Below are 12,233 nucleotides of genomic sequence, written 5' to 3' on the forward strand. Positions count from 1 at the left end.
TTATCACACTGTCCTCAATCTTTTCTGCTATTTCCCCAGAGATTAACACGAGAACAGTCAACGAATTCCTTCCGAATAAGGGTCAAATAAGGTCGAACCCGTTTCACCGTCAAAATCGATTCTCCTCGATCTTTAACTCCCGAACTCCTATCTTCACTCTCCACTGACTCTCAACTAGCAGTATTGTAAAGAAACTGCTGGCAATGACCTTTTAAACTTTAGGCATTAGATAAAACTTCATCTTTCAACTAAACTGCGTCATCACATTAAATCACGCAGTGGCATGAAGTCAACATGGCAAATCCAGCCACGAACTGCCCCTCTTCACAGGGAGGAGTCCTCCTTTTATACCATGTAAAAAAAACCTGTCACATGATCTCTACTGGCGGGAAAATGACATCACTCCACCATCACAAGACCATTACCTCAAATCCAGTATAACTTCAACCCCAGTCATGGGACAAGGGTACCACTGTCACGTGTCACGGGTACGTAACATCAGAAAGTGCATTGGAATTCCTTTAGGAACCAGCAGAAAAAAAAGTGAGGGGGGGGGGGTGGTGGTGGTGGTAACGACACGGAAGTGTAATGGTTAACACGACGCTTTACAGTGCATGCGAAAAGGGTTCAATTCCAGCCGCTGCCTGTTCGGAGTTTTTAACGTTCTCCCCGTTACCGTGTGAGTTTCCTCTGGGTGCACCGATTTCCTCCCACAGTCCAAAGACCGACCGGTTAGTAGGTTAATGGGTCATTGTTAATAGTCCCATGATTAGGCAAGGGGCAAATCAGGGGTTGCTGGGTGGCGTAGCTCGAAGGGCCCATTCCGCGCTGTATCTCAATAAAACAAACGAGAACAAAAGATATTTATCAGAAGAGAGATATGAAAATATAACCAGCATAATACAACAGCAGACAGCAAAATGCCCCATTAACACCACCAAAGCAAATGGTAGACGACAAGATTTGGGAAAGGGAGAGAGGATTTTAAGAGGTGTACGGGGAGAGGAGGGCGAGGGGAAGGTGTAGGGGAGGAGAAGATGTACGAGGAGAGGAGAGGGAGGGGTACAGAGGGAGGGGGAGGGAAGCCTCTCGGCCCAGGTCCACGTACACCCACCGGCACGACCAGCCCCTCCTAATCTACGACTACCCCGGTTGCAACCAAACTTCTCCCCCGCAGACGCTCCCTCGAATCCCGCAACCCCGGGCGCTCCTTCGCGCTCCCTCCTCACCCACCTCCGATCCCGCCAAACGACTGCTTCTGGGTCACGATCGCCGGCCGGTCCGCCGCTTCATAGCTTCCCCTTTCCCCGCCTCCCTGTGTGTGTGTGCGACTATCAGTCGTTCCGGACGGCGAAACTTCCAGCCCCCTTCCTTTTCTTTTCCTCCATCCACTCCTCCTGCCCCGCTCCCTCTCTCACCCTTCCCGATCATTACTAGGGTCTGCGGTGGAAAACCGCAGCCCCTCCTCTCCACCCCGAAAGGGTTTAGTATTGGGGGGCGGAGGTAGGTGGGAAGACGATTTAGGATGGACCGGAAGTACTGCTGAAGGAGCATGGCGGAAGGGGGCAGGTGGGGGATGAGGCGGCAGCGAGGGGATGGGGACTGGTTTCCCTTCGGCCCTCCGGGCCAGACTGTCCCAGCCAGGCCTGATAGACGGGACCATCCTCGGCCTCAGCTCCCTCCACCCCGCATCCCCGGATCTCGGACCCTCACGTTCTTCCCGGGTTCCCGTTCGCGCCCTGCTGCTTCGCTCCCTGACGAAGGGACTGTGCCGGTTGCCTGCGATCTCAGACCTGCCTGTCCCCTTCTCCCGGCTCCTTTCTCCGCCAGCGCTCCTCATCCCCACCTGCAAATCCCTCTGAGGTTTTCCCACATCTTCCTCGCCCCATTAACCCTCCGTGCTCTTGAAGTCCCGGTCGCTTGTGCCTCCTCCTTTTAGAACAACACAATATAAAACCCACAGCACAATACAGGCCCTTCGGCCCACAAAGCTGTGTCGAACACGAACTTACTTTAGAAATTACCTAGGCTTGCCCATAGCTCTCTATTGTTCTAAGCTCCATGTACCTGTCCAGGAGTCTCTTAAAAGACCCTATCGTATCTGCTTCCACCACCGTCGCCGGCAGCCCATTCCAAGCACTCACCACTCTCTGAGTAGAAAATTTACTCCTCTGTATCTACTTCCAAGCACCTTAAACTGTGCCCCCTCGTGTTAGCCATTCCAGCCCTGGGAAAAAAGCCTCTGACTATCCACACGATCAATGCCTCTCATCTTCTGCCGCTTAAAGGAGAAAAGGCCGAGTCCCCGAATTTTCTCTGCTGTGCACGAGTCGTGTGGTGTAACTCGAGAATTCCCTCCCCAAACTTGTATCATCCAGAGAGATCCAGCATAGAAGCAGGTTCCTCGGCTCGCCGAGCCTGTGCTGACCATCAGCCATCCGTTTAAACCTGCATTTAGCCAGAGGGTGGTGAATCTGTGGGATTCATATATCCTTTTATATATTGGTGAGACCCGACGCAGACTGGGAGACCGTTTCGCTGAACACCTGCGCTCGGTCCATTAGAGAAAGCAGGATCTCCCAGTGGCCACACTTTTTAATTCCACGTCCCATTCCCATTCTGATACGTCTATCCATGGCCTCCTCTACTGTCAAGATGAAGCCACACTCAGGTTGGAGGAACAACACCTTATATTACCGTTTGGGTAGCCATTGAAGGTGTGGGGGGGGGGGGGTGAGGGGTAAGTTTTTTTACTCAGAGAGAGGTGGATGCCTGTTATGGTGACTTTTTAAGAGACGTGTGGATAGGCACATGGATGTGAGGAAGATGGAGGGATATGGACAGTGTAGGTAGGAGGAATTAGTGTTTGGATGCTTTGTTTTTTAGCTGGTTCAGCACAACATTGTGGGCCGAATTGCCTGTTCCTGTCTTGTACTAAATAATTAGCACCATTGTAAATAAGTTCAGGGAAGCTTGCAATTATTTTATCCTGGCAAAGGCATTTGAACATTCTGAGGTGTCTCCCACTGTAGATACGCAACTCAGTCCACCCAGAGTGCTGGAGCAAACCACATCACTGTAACTGCTGAGATTTAATTGAGCCACCTACCGTTAACTTTGATCTTAAGTGATGGACTTTTCAGCCGGTGAGCCTCTGCCGAGAGGATCTGCCTGCTTCTGCTGATGAATAAAGAATTCTTTTATGACCAGCTTCAGTGTCTCGCCGGTTACTTCCATCACAGACACAAAACAGACAGACAGACATACTTTATTGATCCCGAGGGAAACTGGTTTTCGTTACAGTCGCACCAAGAATAGTGTAGAAATATGGGAATATAAAACCATAAATAATTAAATAATAATAAGTTAATTATTCCAAGTGGAAATAAGTCCAGGACCAGCCTATTGGCTCAGGGTGTCTGACACTCCGAGGGAGGAGTTGTAAAGTTTGATGGCCACAGGCAGGAATGACTCAGTGTTACATCTCAGTGGAATGAGTCTCTGGCTGAATGTACTCCTGTGCCTAACCAGTACATTATGGAGTGGATGGGAGACATTGTCCAAGATGGCATCAGGATGAAGAGCTTCAGGCACGAAAACTTTCAATGGTTTCTTCCTTCGTTGACGCCGCCCAACACTGAGAATCTTGTTCTTATTTGAAAACTAATTTATAACTGTCAGTTTTCTGTGTGCAAGGGATGGGTGGGGGGGTTGGGGTTTTGATATTCTGGCTGCCATTTTCCATGGGGAGGGGGCAGAATCTTAGCTTTTTGTGCGAAGGAAGTGTTAGGGTTAATGTTAGGGATAATTCGAGACTGCCATTACAGGTCAGGAGTGGCTCACGTAATGAGAGGGAGGGGGGAAGCGAAACTGGGGACTCCGCTACACCGAAACTACTAGTGTCACGCGATTCAGTAAACAAAAGAAACAGGTAACTCGTGCGTGTATGACATCGGGCCAATAAGATGGACACAAGTGCCTGATGTTACCTAATATGTAGCGGGGGGTTGTGCTGGGGGGAAAAGGGATATAAATAAGAGCAGATTGTAAGGGGAGGTCGGAACGCGCCTTCTCCAGCGACTCCGTCGATTCGCTGTGCCAGTTACGAATTCTGCAATAAACCCAAGTTTTGTAATATTCCGGTGTTGGTTGTCTCTCTTCCTAAACGAACACAGGGCAGAATTTCAAGCCCAACAGAAAGGTAGGGGCTTTGGGGTTTGTGAGTTTTTTTTGTCTTTCTGTTCCATGGGGGGGGAGAATTGATGTATTTCCTTTCAACTCCCATGGTCTTTCTGTATTTCATGGGCATCTGGAGAAGATGATTATCAGAGTTGTACTGTACATGCATACTTTGACAACAAAATGCACCCTTGAACCATTACAGCTTTTGGGGGGGGGGGGGTGACCGAGAAATCCAGGTGAGAGTTAATTGAGACTACAAGCATGCCATTCCACCTACGGAACTGAATAGGGTTTAATGTTACTGGTGTGCGCTGTGAAATTTGACATGCAGAAGCAGCAACAGCACAACACATAGAAAACACTGTAAATTACAAGAGGAAACAGCGGATTCCAGTTAATTGGGACACGCCAGAACCAGAACATTTTGCCCCAGTTAGCCGAAATTTCATGGAAGTAGTAAAAAGGTATAAAAAAAACAAACCGCAATTTTCCCTCCCCCCTACTTCCAAATCTCTTACTATCTTTCCTGTCATTTAGTCCTGACGAAGGGTCTCGGCCCAAAACTTCGACTGTACTTCTCCCTATAGATGCTGCCTGGCCTGCTGCATTCCACCGGCATTTTGTGTGTGTTGCTTGAAACTACGATTTAACTGAGTAACAAATTAAATTCAGAACACTACTACAGTATCTTAAAATTGTGTTTTAGTTGCTAATAGTTATCGACAGAGGAATCTATCCGGTGCACGCTAAATGTTACTGCACAGACTCCAAGGGGAGTCTCCTCCGCAGGCCAGGCAGCGTCCATGGAAAAATCAAACAGCCGCCGTTTCGGGCCGAGACCCTTCAACAATAGACAATAGGTGCAGAAGTAGACCATTCGGCCCTTCGAGCCTGCACCGCCATTCTGAGATCACGGCTCTTCAACGAGACTCTTCCCCATAGACGCTGCCTGACCTGCTGAGCTCCTCCAGCGTTTTGTGTGTGCGGCCTTGGGGTTCCCGGCGTCCACAGACCTTCTCGCGTCAGCAAGAGTCTCCTGTCCCCAGTGAGCGGAAGGTGTCCTATCTCGTATCTACTCTTTAAGAGTTGTTGCAACTAAGAACAGTCTCCGTTGGCCACAATTCATTATATATGTGTGGGGGGGAAAAAAGAGACCAAAAATATTGTGTTATTGTGTCAGTTCAGAAACCAGACAACGGAAGTGTTCTTGGGCAAATTTGATTGATGCCGTTTGTGGATTTGTGGTTCATGTTATGACCCGCTTCTAGTTTTTGGTCGCTTTTTTTGACGTTGCTGTTTTGGGCGACTTTGAATTGGGGTGGCCTGCAGGTAACGGACACCGAGCTGAACTGAATATACCTGGACTCTTTAGATTTTGCATTTTATACTGTGTTGTTGTTTTTCGTTGTTAATGCTGTTTCCACGTGCGGGGGGGGGTGGGGGTGGGGGTTGCGTAACGGAAGAAGAGGGTTTTTCCATGGTGTTTTTGTTTGGTGGCTGTCTCAGGACTGTATAATAAATGTACTTTCATAAATGTGCATGTACTTTGACTCTTTGAAGTTGTTCCTAAAACATCGCCTGCCAGATTTGCTGTCCTTTTCCGCGCATCGGGCGGCAATCTCGCCATTTCTTTAGCATTTTTATCTGTTTTTTTTTTACGGGGCCGAGTTACTTGCTCAACACTCATTAATGGAAAGCGTGCAAGGAGCCGACCGGATTAGACCGCTCGCCTCAGAGTCCGGTACTGATGCCACTACCCCCCCGGCCGGCTAAGAGGAGCAATGAGAAAATTCCAGAGCAAATACTCAGCTACCAAACACAGACGTATTTATTCATATAAAATTTCAGAACAATTTCTACAGTGAAGTCGAGTCTCAACACCCAGCGCAGTCATGGGAACGGGAAGGAGGATGGCGGGCTTGAAATAATGAGAGTCGCAGTTCAGAACTCAGTGTGGCCTCTGGCATGGATCTTCAAGCAGAGAGAGAGAGAGAGAGAGAGAGAGAGAGAACGGGAACTGGTTCATGGCACAATTCAAATGAAAGCCTCACTGTGTGTGGCCCGTCACAGGGCAGATTACTCATTTTCAGGAGCACTGGGGTGGGGCAGTGGAGGGGAGGGGGGAAGGTTTTAAAAAAAAACCTCACGCTAAGAATATCCAACGTCTTGGCTCAGGAGAGTGTGATGAGCAGCGGCAGGGGAAGAGGGCAACCCTTCCCGTGCTCTCCGGTTCACAGCCCGGCCCTCCTAGTGGTTTCAGTAGTTAAGGGAGCACAAGGACCGAACCAAATGAGCTGGGTGGGCCGATTTCACTCTGAGAAGGAGGGGGTGTGGGAGGGATGGGGGTCAGGGGGAGAGATTACAGGAAGGCGTCGCTCCACTCCCGCAGGCAGGTGTGGCAGTCGCTGCTTTGCTTGGAGTTGGCCTGGCAGGTGTCACTCAGCCACTCCTTGAACATCCCCTCGTCCTTGTTCAGGACCAGATATTGGCCCAGCACCGCAGATGCCTAGGGAGGGAGGAAGGGGGAGAGAGAGAGCGAGAGATCAGCACACTGCTCCCATAAACAAGCTAGCGTACAAAGCAAAACTCTCCACTATCCGGAGCCTTTCAGCCAGTTTCGAACAGCGCAACTTAGCCGGCTCAGGCTTGTTGGCGAGGCAAACCGTAAAAGAGACAAATATCTTACCAACTCCACATGCCTGCTCCCCACACCCCCACAACATTAGTGCAAATACCGGATCAGCCAATCAGGTGACAGCATTTCAAGACATAAAAGCAGACATGGTCAAAGAGGTTTGGTTGTTCAGAATGGGGGGAGGAATGTGATCTGAGTGACTTTGACCGTGGAATGATTGTTGGTGCCAGATGGGGTGGTTTGAGTATCTGAGAAATAGCTAACCTCTTGCGACTTTCAGGCAAAGACGAGCAGATGTTGGCCACCTGATCAGTTAAACCTGCTCCATCACTCAATAAGATCACGTTGGTGGATCATTTACTGTACGCGGTGGCCTCCGGTGTATCGGCGAGACCCGACACAGATTGGGGATTGCTTCGTCGAGCACCTACGCTCCATCCGCCAGAAAAAGCGGGATCTCCCAGTGGCCACCTATTTCAATTCTACTTCCCATTCCGACATGCCAGCCCACGGCCGCGATGAGGCCCACTCAGTTTGGAAGAGCAACACCTCATATTCTGACTGGGTAGCTTTCAACCTGATGGCATGAACATCGATTTCTTGAACTTCCAGTAATACCCCACCCCCCCATTCCTCTCTCTCACCTCATTTCCTTACTTGCTCATCACCTCCCTCTGGTGCTGCCCCATCCATTCGTCTTCAGATTTCCCCCTTCAGCCCTTACTCTCTTTCACCTATCAACTTAACATCTTTACTTCACCCCTCCCTCCCCGGTTTCACCTATGACCCCCCACCTTGCACTTCCTCCATCCCTACCCCCACCTTCTTATTCTGACGTCTCATCACTCTTCAGCCCCCCAGTCCTGAGGAAGGGTCTTAGCCCGAAACGTCGACCGCACTTCTTTGCTTCCTGGCCCGCTGAGTTCATGACGGGGCACAGGATGTCAGCATTGTGTGTGTAAGTTGCTAAGATCATGGCTGACCTGGGCATGCCTTTTCCTGATAACCCTTAATTCCCTGGCTATACAGAAAAATCTTACTGTGTTGTAAATATATTTAATGGGGGTACCTCTATTTCTTCCCCAGGCAGAGAATTCCAGATTCACTACTCTAAGAAAAGCCGATTCTCCTCACCTCTGTCCAAAATCTATTCCCTTGGAACTTGAACCTACGTCACCTAGCTCTGGCCTCACTTAGCAGTGGGGGAAAAACATTTTATCTCCTCTCTCATAATTTAATGTTTCAGTAAGTTACATATCGAGGGAGCTTATGCAAATGGAACCCTGACTTCCTCACAGTTATCACCCCTCAGCCATCAGGCTCCTGAACAAAAAGGGGTAACTACACTTGCCCCATCACTGAACTGTTCCCACAACCTAAAGACTCACGTTCAAGGACTCTTCACCTCACGTTCTTGATATTTATTGTTTATCTATTATTATGATTATTCCCCCCCCCCCCCTTAAGCATTTGCGCAGTTCGTTGACTTTTCCACATTGGGCTGTTTGTCCTGTTGGGTGCGGTCTTTCCAGGGGAGTGGGGATGACTGGAAGAATTGGATCAGCCCATGATTGAATGGTGGAGCAGACTCGATGGGCCAAATGGCCTACTTCTGCTCCTATACCTTATGGTGGCACCACACCACAACGTGTGGTCCATCCAGTCCGTGCCCGACCGTTACTCCGTCCAGTCCCATCGATCCGCAGCTGGACCCTACACTCCCCAAACGTTTCTAAAACATTGAAATGGAACCCGTCTCCACCACTTCCACTGGCATCTCGCTCCACACTCCCACCACCCTCTGAGTGAAGGAGTTCCCTCAAATATTTCACCTTTCACCCTTAACCCATGACCTCGAGTTCCGGTCCCACCCGACCCAATTTGAGAATTCCACAGATTCAATTCCTCTCTGGAGGGCAGGGGGAAAAGTCGTTCCTCCTCATCTCTGATTTTATCGTTGAACAAGAAAGGATCTTCCGAATCACCGACGTATGGCGTTAAGTTTGTGGTTTTCTGGCAGCAGTATATCTCGCCAAAGTTCTGCACCCCCCCCCCAGACTCTATAGGACACGTCCCCTCGTTCCGGTGTCACTTACCAGAGAAAACGACATTCCTGACCATCTTGCCCAACAATTCATAACTTTCTATGGTCCCTTCTCATTCCTCTGAATACCGCGTTCACCGGCAGCCTGTCCCACACCCTCACCCACTCTCCGAACGAAGTTTACCCAGGCCGGCTTTGTTGTTCGGGGGGGGGGGGGGGGGGGTGGTTTGACGTCCTTGTGGACGATATGTTAGTGTTGTGTGGGGGTGGGTATGGAGGTTTGGGGCTTGTTGTTGCTCTTTCTCCACACGGGTGATGTTAGATTTTCTATGTTATGTTAGATTTTTTGGGGTTCGATGTTATTGCCGCTGTTTTTTTTCTCCCCCTTGCTGCCGATATGTTAAGATTTTTTTGCGAGGGAGGAGTTTAGGGATTGATGTTCAAGCTGCTGTTTTCAGGCGCGGGAGGTCTGTTAGCTTTTGTGCGGGGGGGGGGGGGGGGGTTTGCGAGTTTTTATTTCGTTTTCTTTCTCGTGTCTTTCTGTATTTCCTGGCTATCCGGAGAAGACAGATCTTAGAGTTGTATTCGTGTTTACTCTGAAAATGAAATGAACCTTCTGAACTATCAAAAATTCCTACACCTCTGTCACATCATTCGGTACCGGTGGCAACAGCCAATCGCCAATGACCTGCTGTTAGCCCCAGTGTACTTTAGAGTTTAGGGAGATTTGACCCAGGACAAGACGGGCAACAGCCCTCCCACTTCCACTGAGTGAACCCTCTGTTCTGCAGGAGGATCCGGAGGGGGGTAAACGAGTGAGGGAGGTAGGGGATGGGGGGGGGGGTTTGGAGAAGGGCAGGAAGGTTTGACCACTCACCTTCTGAAATCCCTGATTTTCCAGCCTCTGGCCGAGGGCCTCGCCGATCCCCGCCAGGGACTTAACAGACTTCTCGCCCATGGGCTCGGCTACAAAGTTGCGGTGCTTCTGCGACGTCGACATCCTGTCCCCAGCTGTGTGTCTGCGGCAAAATGAGAGAGATTATCACCAGACAGCACAGAGACAGGCCCACGGTGCCCACCCCAAGGCAGCTATAGTAATCTCCCCACCCACTGGCCTCCGACTCCACCACAGGGAAAAGTTTGGGCACTGCCGGACACTCGGACCACACCTGTGGCTCCAGGCAGCTGCTTGCATGTGACAGCGGCCGCTCCCCGGTCCACCGCTCTAGCAGGCAGGCTAAACCAGGCGAGGGGAACCGATGGCCTCGTACCCCGGTGTCAGAGGCACGCCAGTCAGAAGAGATCCAATAGCTAGGAATACGCCTCTGCAATGCTCAGTGGAGAGTGAGGGGTATGATAAGAGATCGATAGCCCTCCACGGCAAACAATGGAGACCCCAGTTTATGACGACTGCTCCTCCCACTGGATCCGGTCTCCCAAGATCGTCCCCGGTTCCAGTTTAAAAACTCTCCCGCCATCGGACTACCGGAGGCAGAATGGGACTGGTAGCGTCCAAACCCCACCCCGACCCCCAGCAGATGGCCCGAAGCAGAAAGAACCAGGCATCGTCCCAAACTCCACGGAGAAAGAAAAGCTGTCCCACAGTGGGCTCGAGACACTCGGATAACTTGGCAAAGAAAGACACTGAACTGAAATGAAAAGGCATTTTTCAGTGTTACGTATTCAGGCAACAATAAATATATGTGAGTTAGGCAAGGGTTTTTATAACAAATAGCACATTTATTAAACACTGAAAACAAACGCCCCAAAAGTAAACAAACACTAACGTAACCGGAAAACAGCTGCTGTGCGGCAGCTTGAACAGTTCTTAAAGCGATGTTGCAAAAACAGTTCTTTAAAGTGGTATTGCCAAAAGTTCAAAATGCTCACAGTCCATTTAAAAGGAGAGACTTTTTAAAACGATTTAAATTCTCTTTCACGTCGTTTTCTTCAGTTTCTAAAGTCGAACCTTTCCCACGAAGAATTTTACGAAACGAAACGGCTTAAAGGCACTGACCTTTCCTTTATCACACTGTCCTCAATCTTTTCTGCTATTTCCCCAGAGATTAACACGAGAACAGTCAACGAATTCCTTCCGAATAAGGGTCAAATAAGGTCGAACCCGTTTCACCGTCAAAATCGATTCTCCTCGATCTTTAACTCCCGAACTCCTATCTTCACTCTCCACTGACTCTCAACTAGCAGTATTGTAAAGAAACTGCTGGCAATGACCTTTTAAACTTTAGGCATTAGATAAAACTTCATCTTTCAACTAAACTGCGTCATCACATTAAATCACGCAGTGGCATGAAGTCAACATGGCAAATCCAGCCCCGAACTGCCCCTCTTCACAGGGAGGAGTCCTCCTTTTATACCATGTAAAAAAAAACCTGTCACATGATCTCTACTGGCGGGAAAATGACATCACTCCACCATCACAAGACCATTACCTCAAATCCAGTATAACTTCAACCCCAGTCATGGGACAAGGGTACCACTGTCACGTGTCACGGGTACGTAACATCAGAAAGTGCATTGGAATTCCTTTAGGAACCAGCAGAAAAAAAAGTGAGGGGGGGGGGGTGGTGGTGGTGGTAACGACACGGAAGTGTAATGGTTAACACGACGCTTTACAGTGCATGCGAAAAGGGTTCAATTCCAGCCGCTGCCTGTTCGGAGTTTTTAACGTTCTCCCCGTTACCGTGTGAGTTTCCTCTGGGTGCACCGATTTCCTCCCACAGTCCAAAGACCGACCGGTTAGTAGGTTAATGGGTCATTGTTAATAGTCCCATGATTAGGCAAGGGGCAAATCAGGGGTTGCTGGGTGGCGTAGCTCGAAGGGCCCATTCCGCGCTGTATCTCAATAAAACAAACGAGAACAAAAGATATTTATCAGAAGAGAGATATGAAAATATAACCAGCATAATACAACAGCAGGCAGCAAAATGCCCCATTAACACCACCAAAGCAAATGGTAGACGACAAGATTTGGGAAAGGGAGAGAGGATTTTAAGAGGTGTACGGGGAGAGGAGGGCGAGGGGAAGGTGTAGGGGAGGAGAAGATGTACGAGGAGAGGAGAGGGAGGGGTACAGAGGGAGGGGGAGGGAAGCCTCTCGGCCCAGGTCCACGTACACCCACCGGCACGACCAGCCCCTCCTAATCTACGACTACCCCGGTTGCAACCAAACTTCTCCCCCGCAGACGCTCCCTCGAATCCCGCAACCCCGGGCGCTCCTTCGCGCTCCCTCCTCACCCACCTCCGATCCCGCCAAACGACTGCTTCTGGGTCACGATCGCCGGCCGGTCCGCCACTTTATAGCTTCCCCTTTCCCCGCCTCCCTGTGTGTGTGCGCGCCTATCAGTCGTTCCGG

At 49.9% G+C, this 12,233-nt stretch overlaps 1 protein-coding gene across 3 annotated transcripts; it reads right to left on the reverse strand.

The window, feature by feature from the left end:
* Positions 1 to 5,992: 5,992 nt before the first annotated feature.
* Positions 5,993 to 12,233, reverse strand: LOC140717685 (barrier-to-autointegration factor A-like). 3 transcript variants are annotated; one of them, XM_073031327.1, is made up of 4 exons: positions 12,120 to 12,194; positions 11,563 to 11,714; positions 9,739 to 9,880; positions 5,993 to 6,688 (listed from the first exon to the last, which is right to left on the reverse strand). In XM_073031327.1, the coding sequence occupies exons 3-4, from the start codon at positions 9,859 to 9,861 to the stop codon at positions 6,542 to 6,544; spliced, it is 270 nt and encodes an 89-aa protein (XP_072887428.1). In that variant the 5' UTR covers positions 9,862 to 9,880; positions 11,563 to 11,714; positions 12,120 to 12,194; the 3' UTR covers positions 5,993 to 6,541. The 3 variants fall into 3 exon arrangements, with proteins under 3 accessions (XP_072887428.1, XP_072887427.1, XP_072887429.1); XM_073031326.1 differs by lacking the exon at positions 11,563 to 11,714 and having other exon boundaries at positions 12,120 to 12,233; XM_073031328.1 differs by lacking the exons at positions 11,563 to 11,714; positions 12,120 to 12,194 and adding an exon at positions 12,001 to 12,109.

Source organism: Hemitrygon akajei, chromosome 28 (assembly GCF_048418815.1).
Source record: "Hemitrygon akajei chromosome 28, sHemAka1.3, whole genome shotgun sequence".
In the NCBI taxonomy this organism is placed as follows: Eukaryota; Metazoa; Chordata; class Chondrichthyes; order Myliobatiformes; family Dasyatidae; genus Hemitrygon; species Hemitrygon akajei.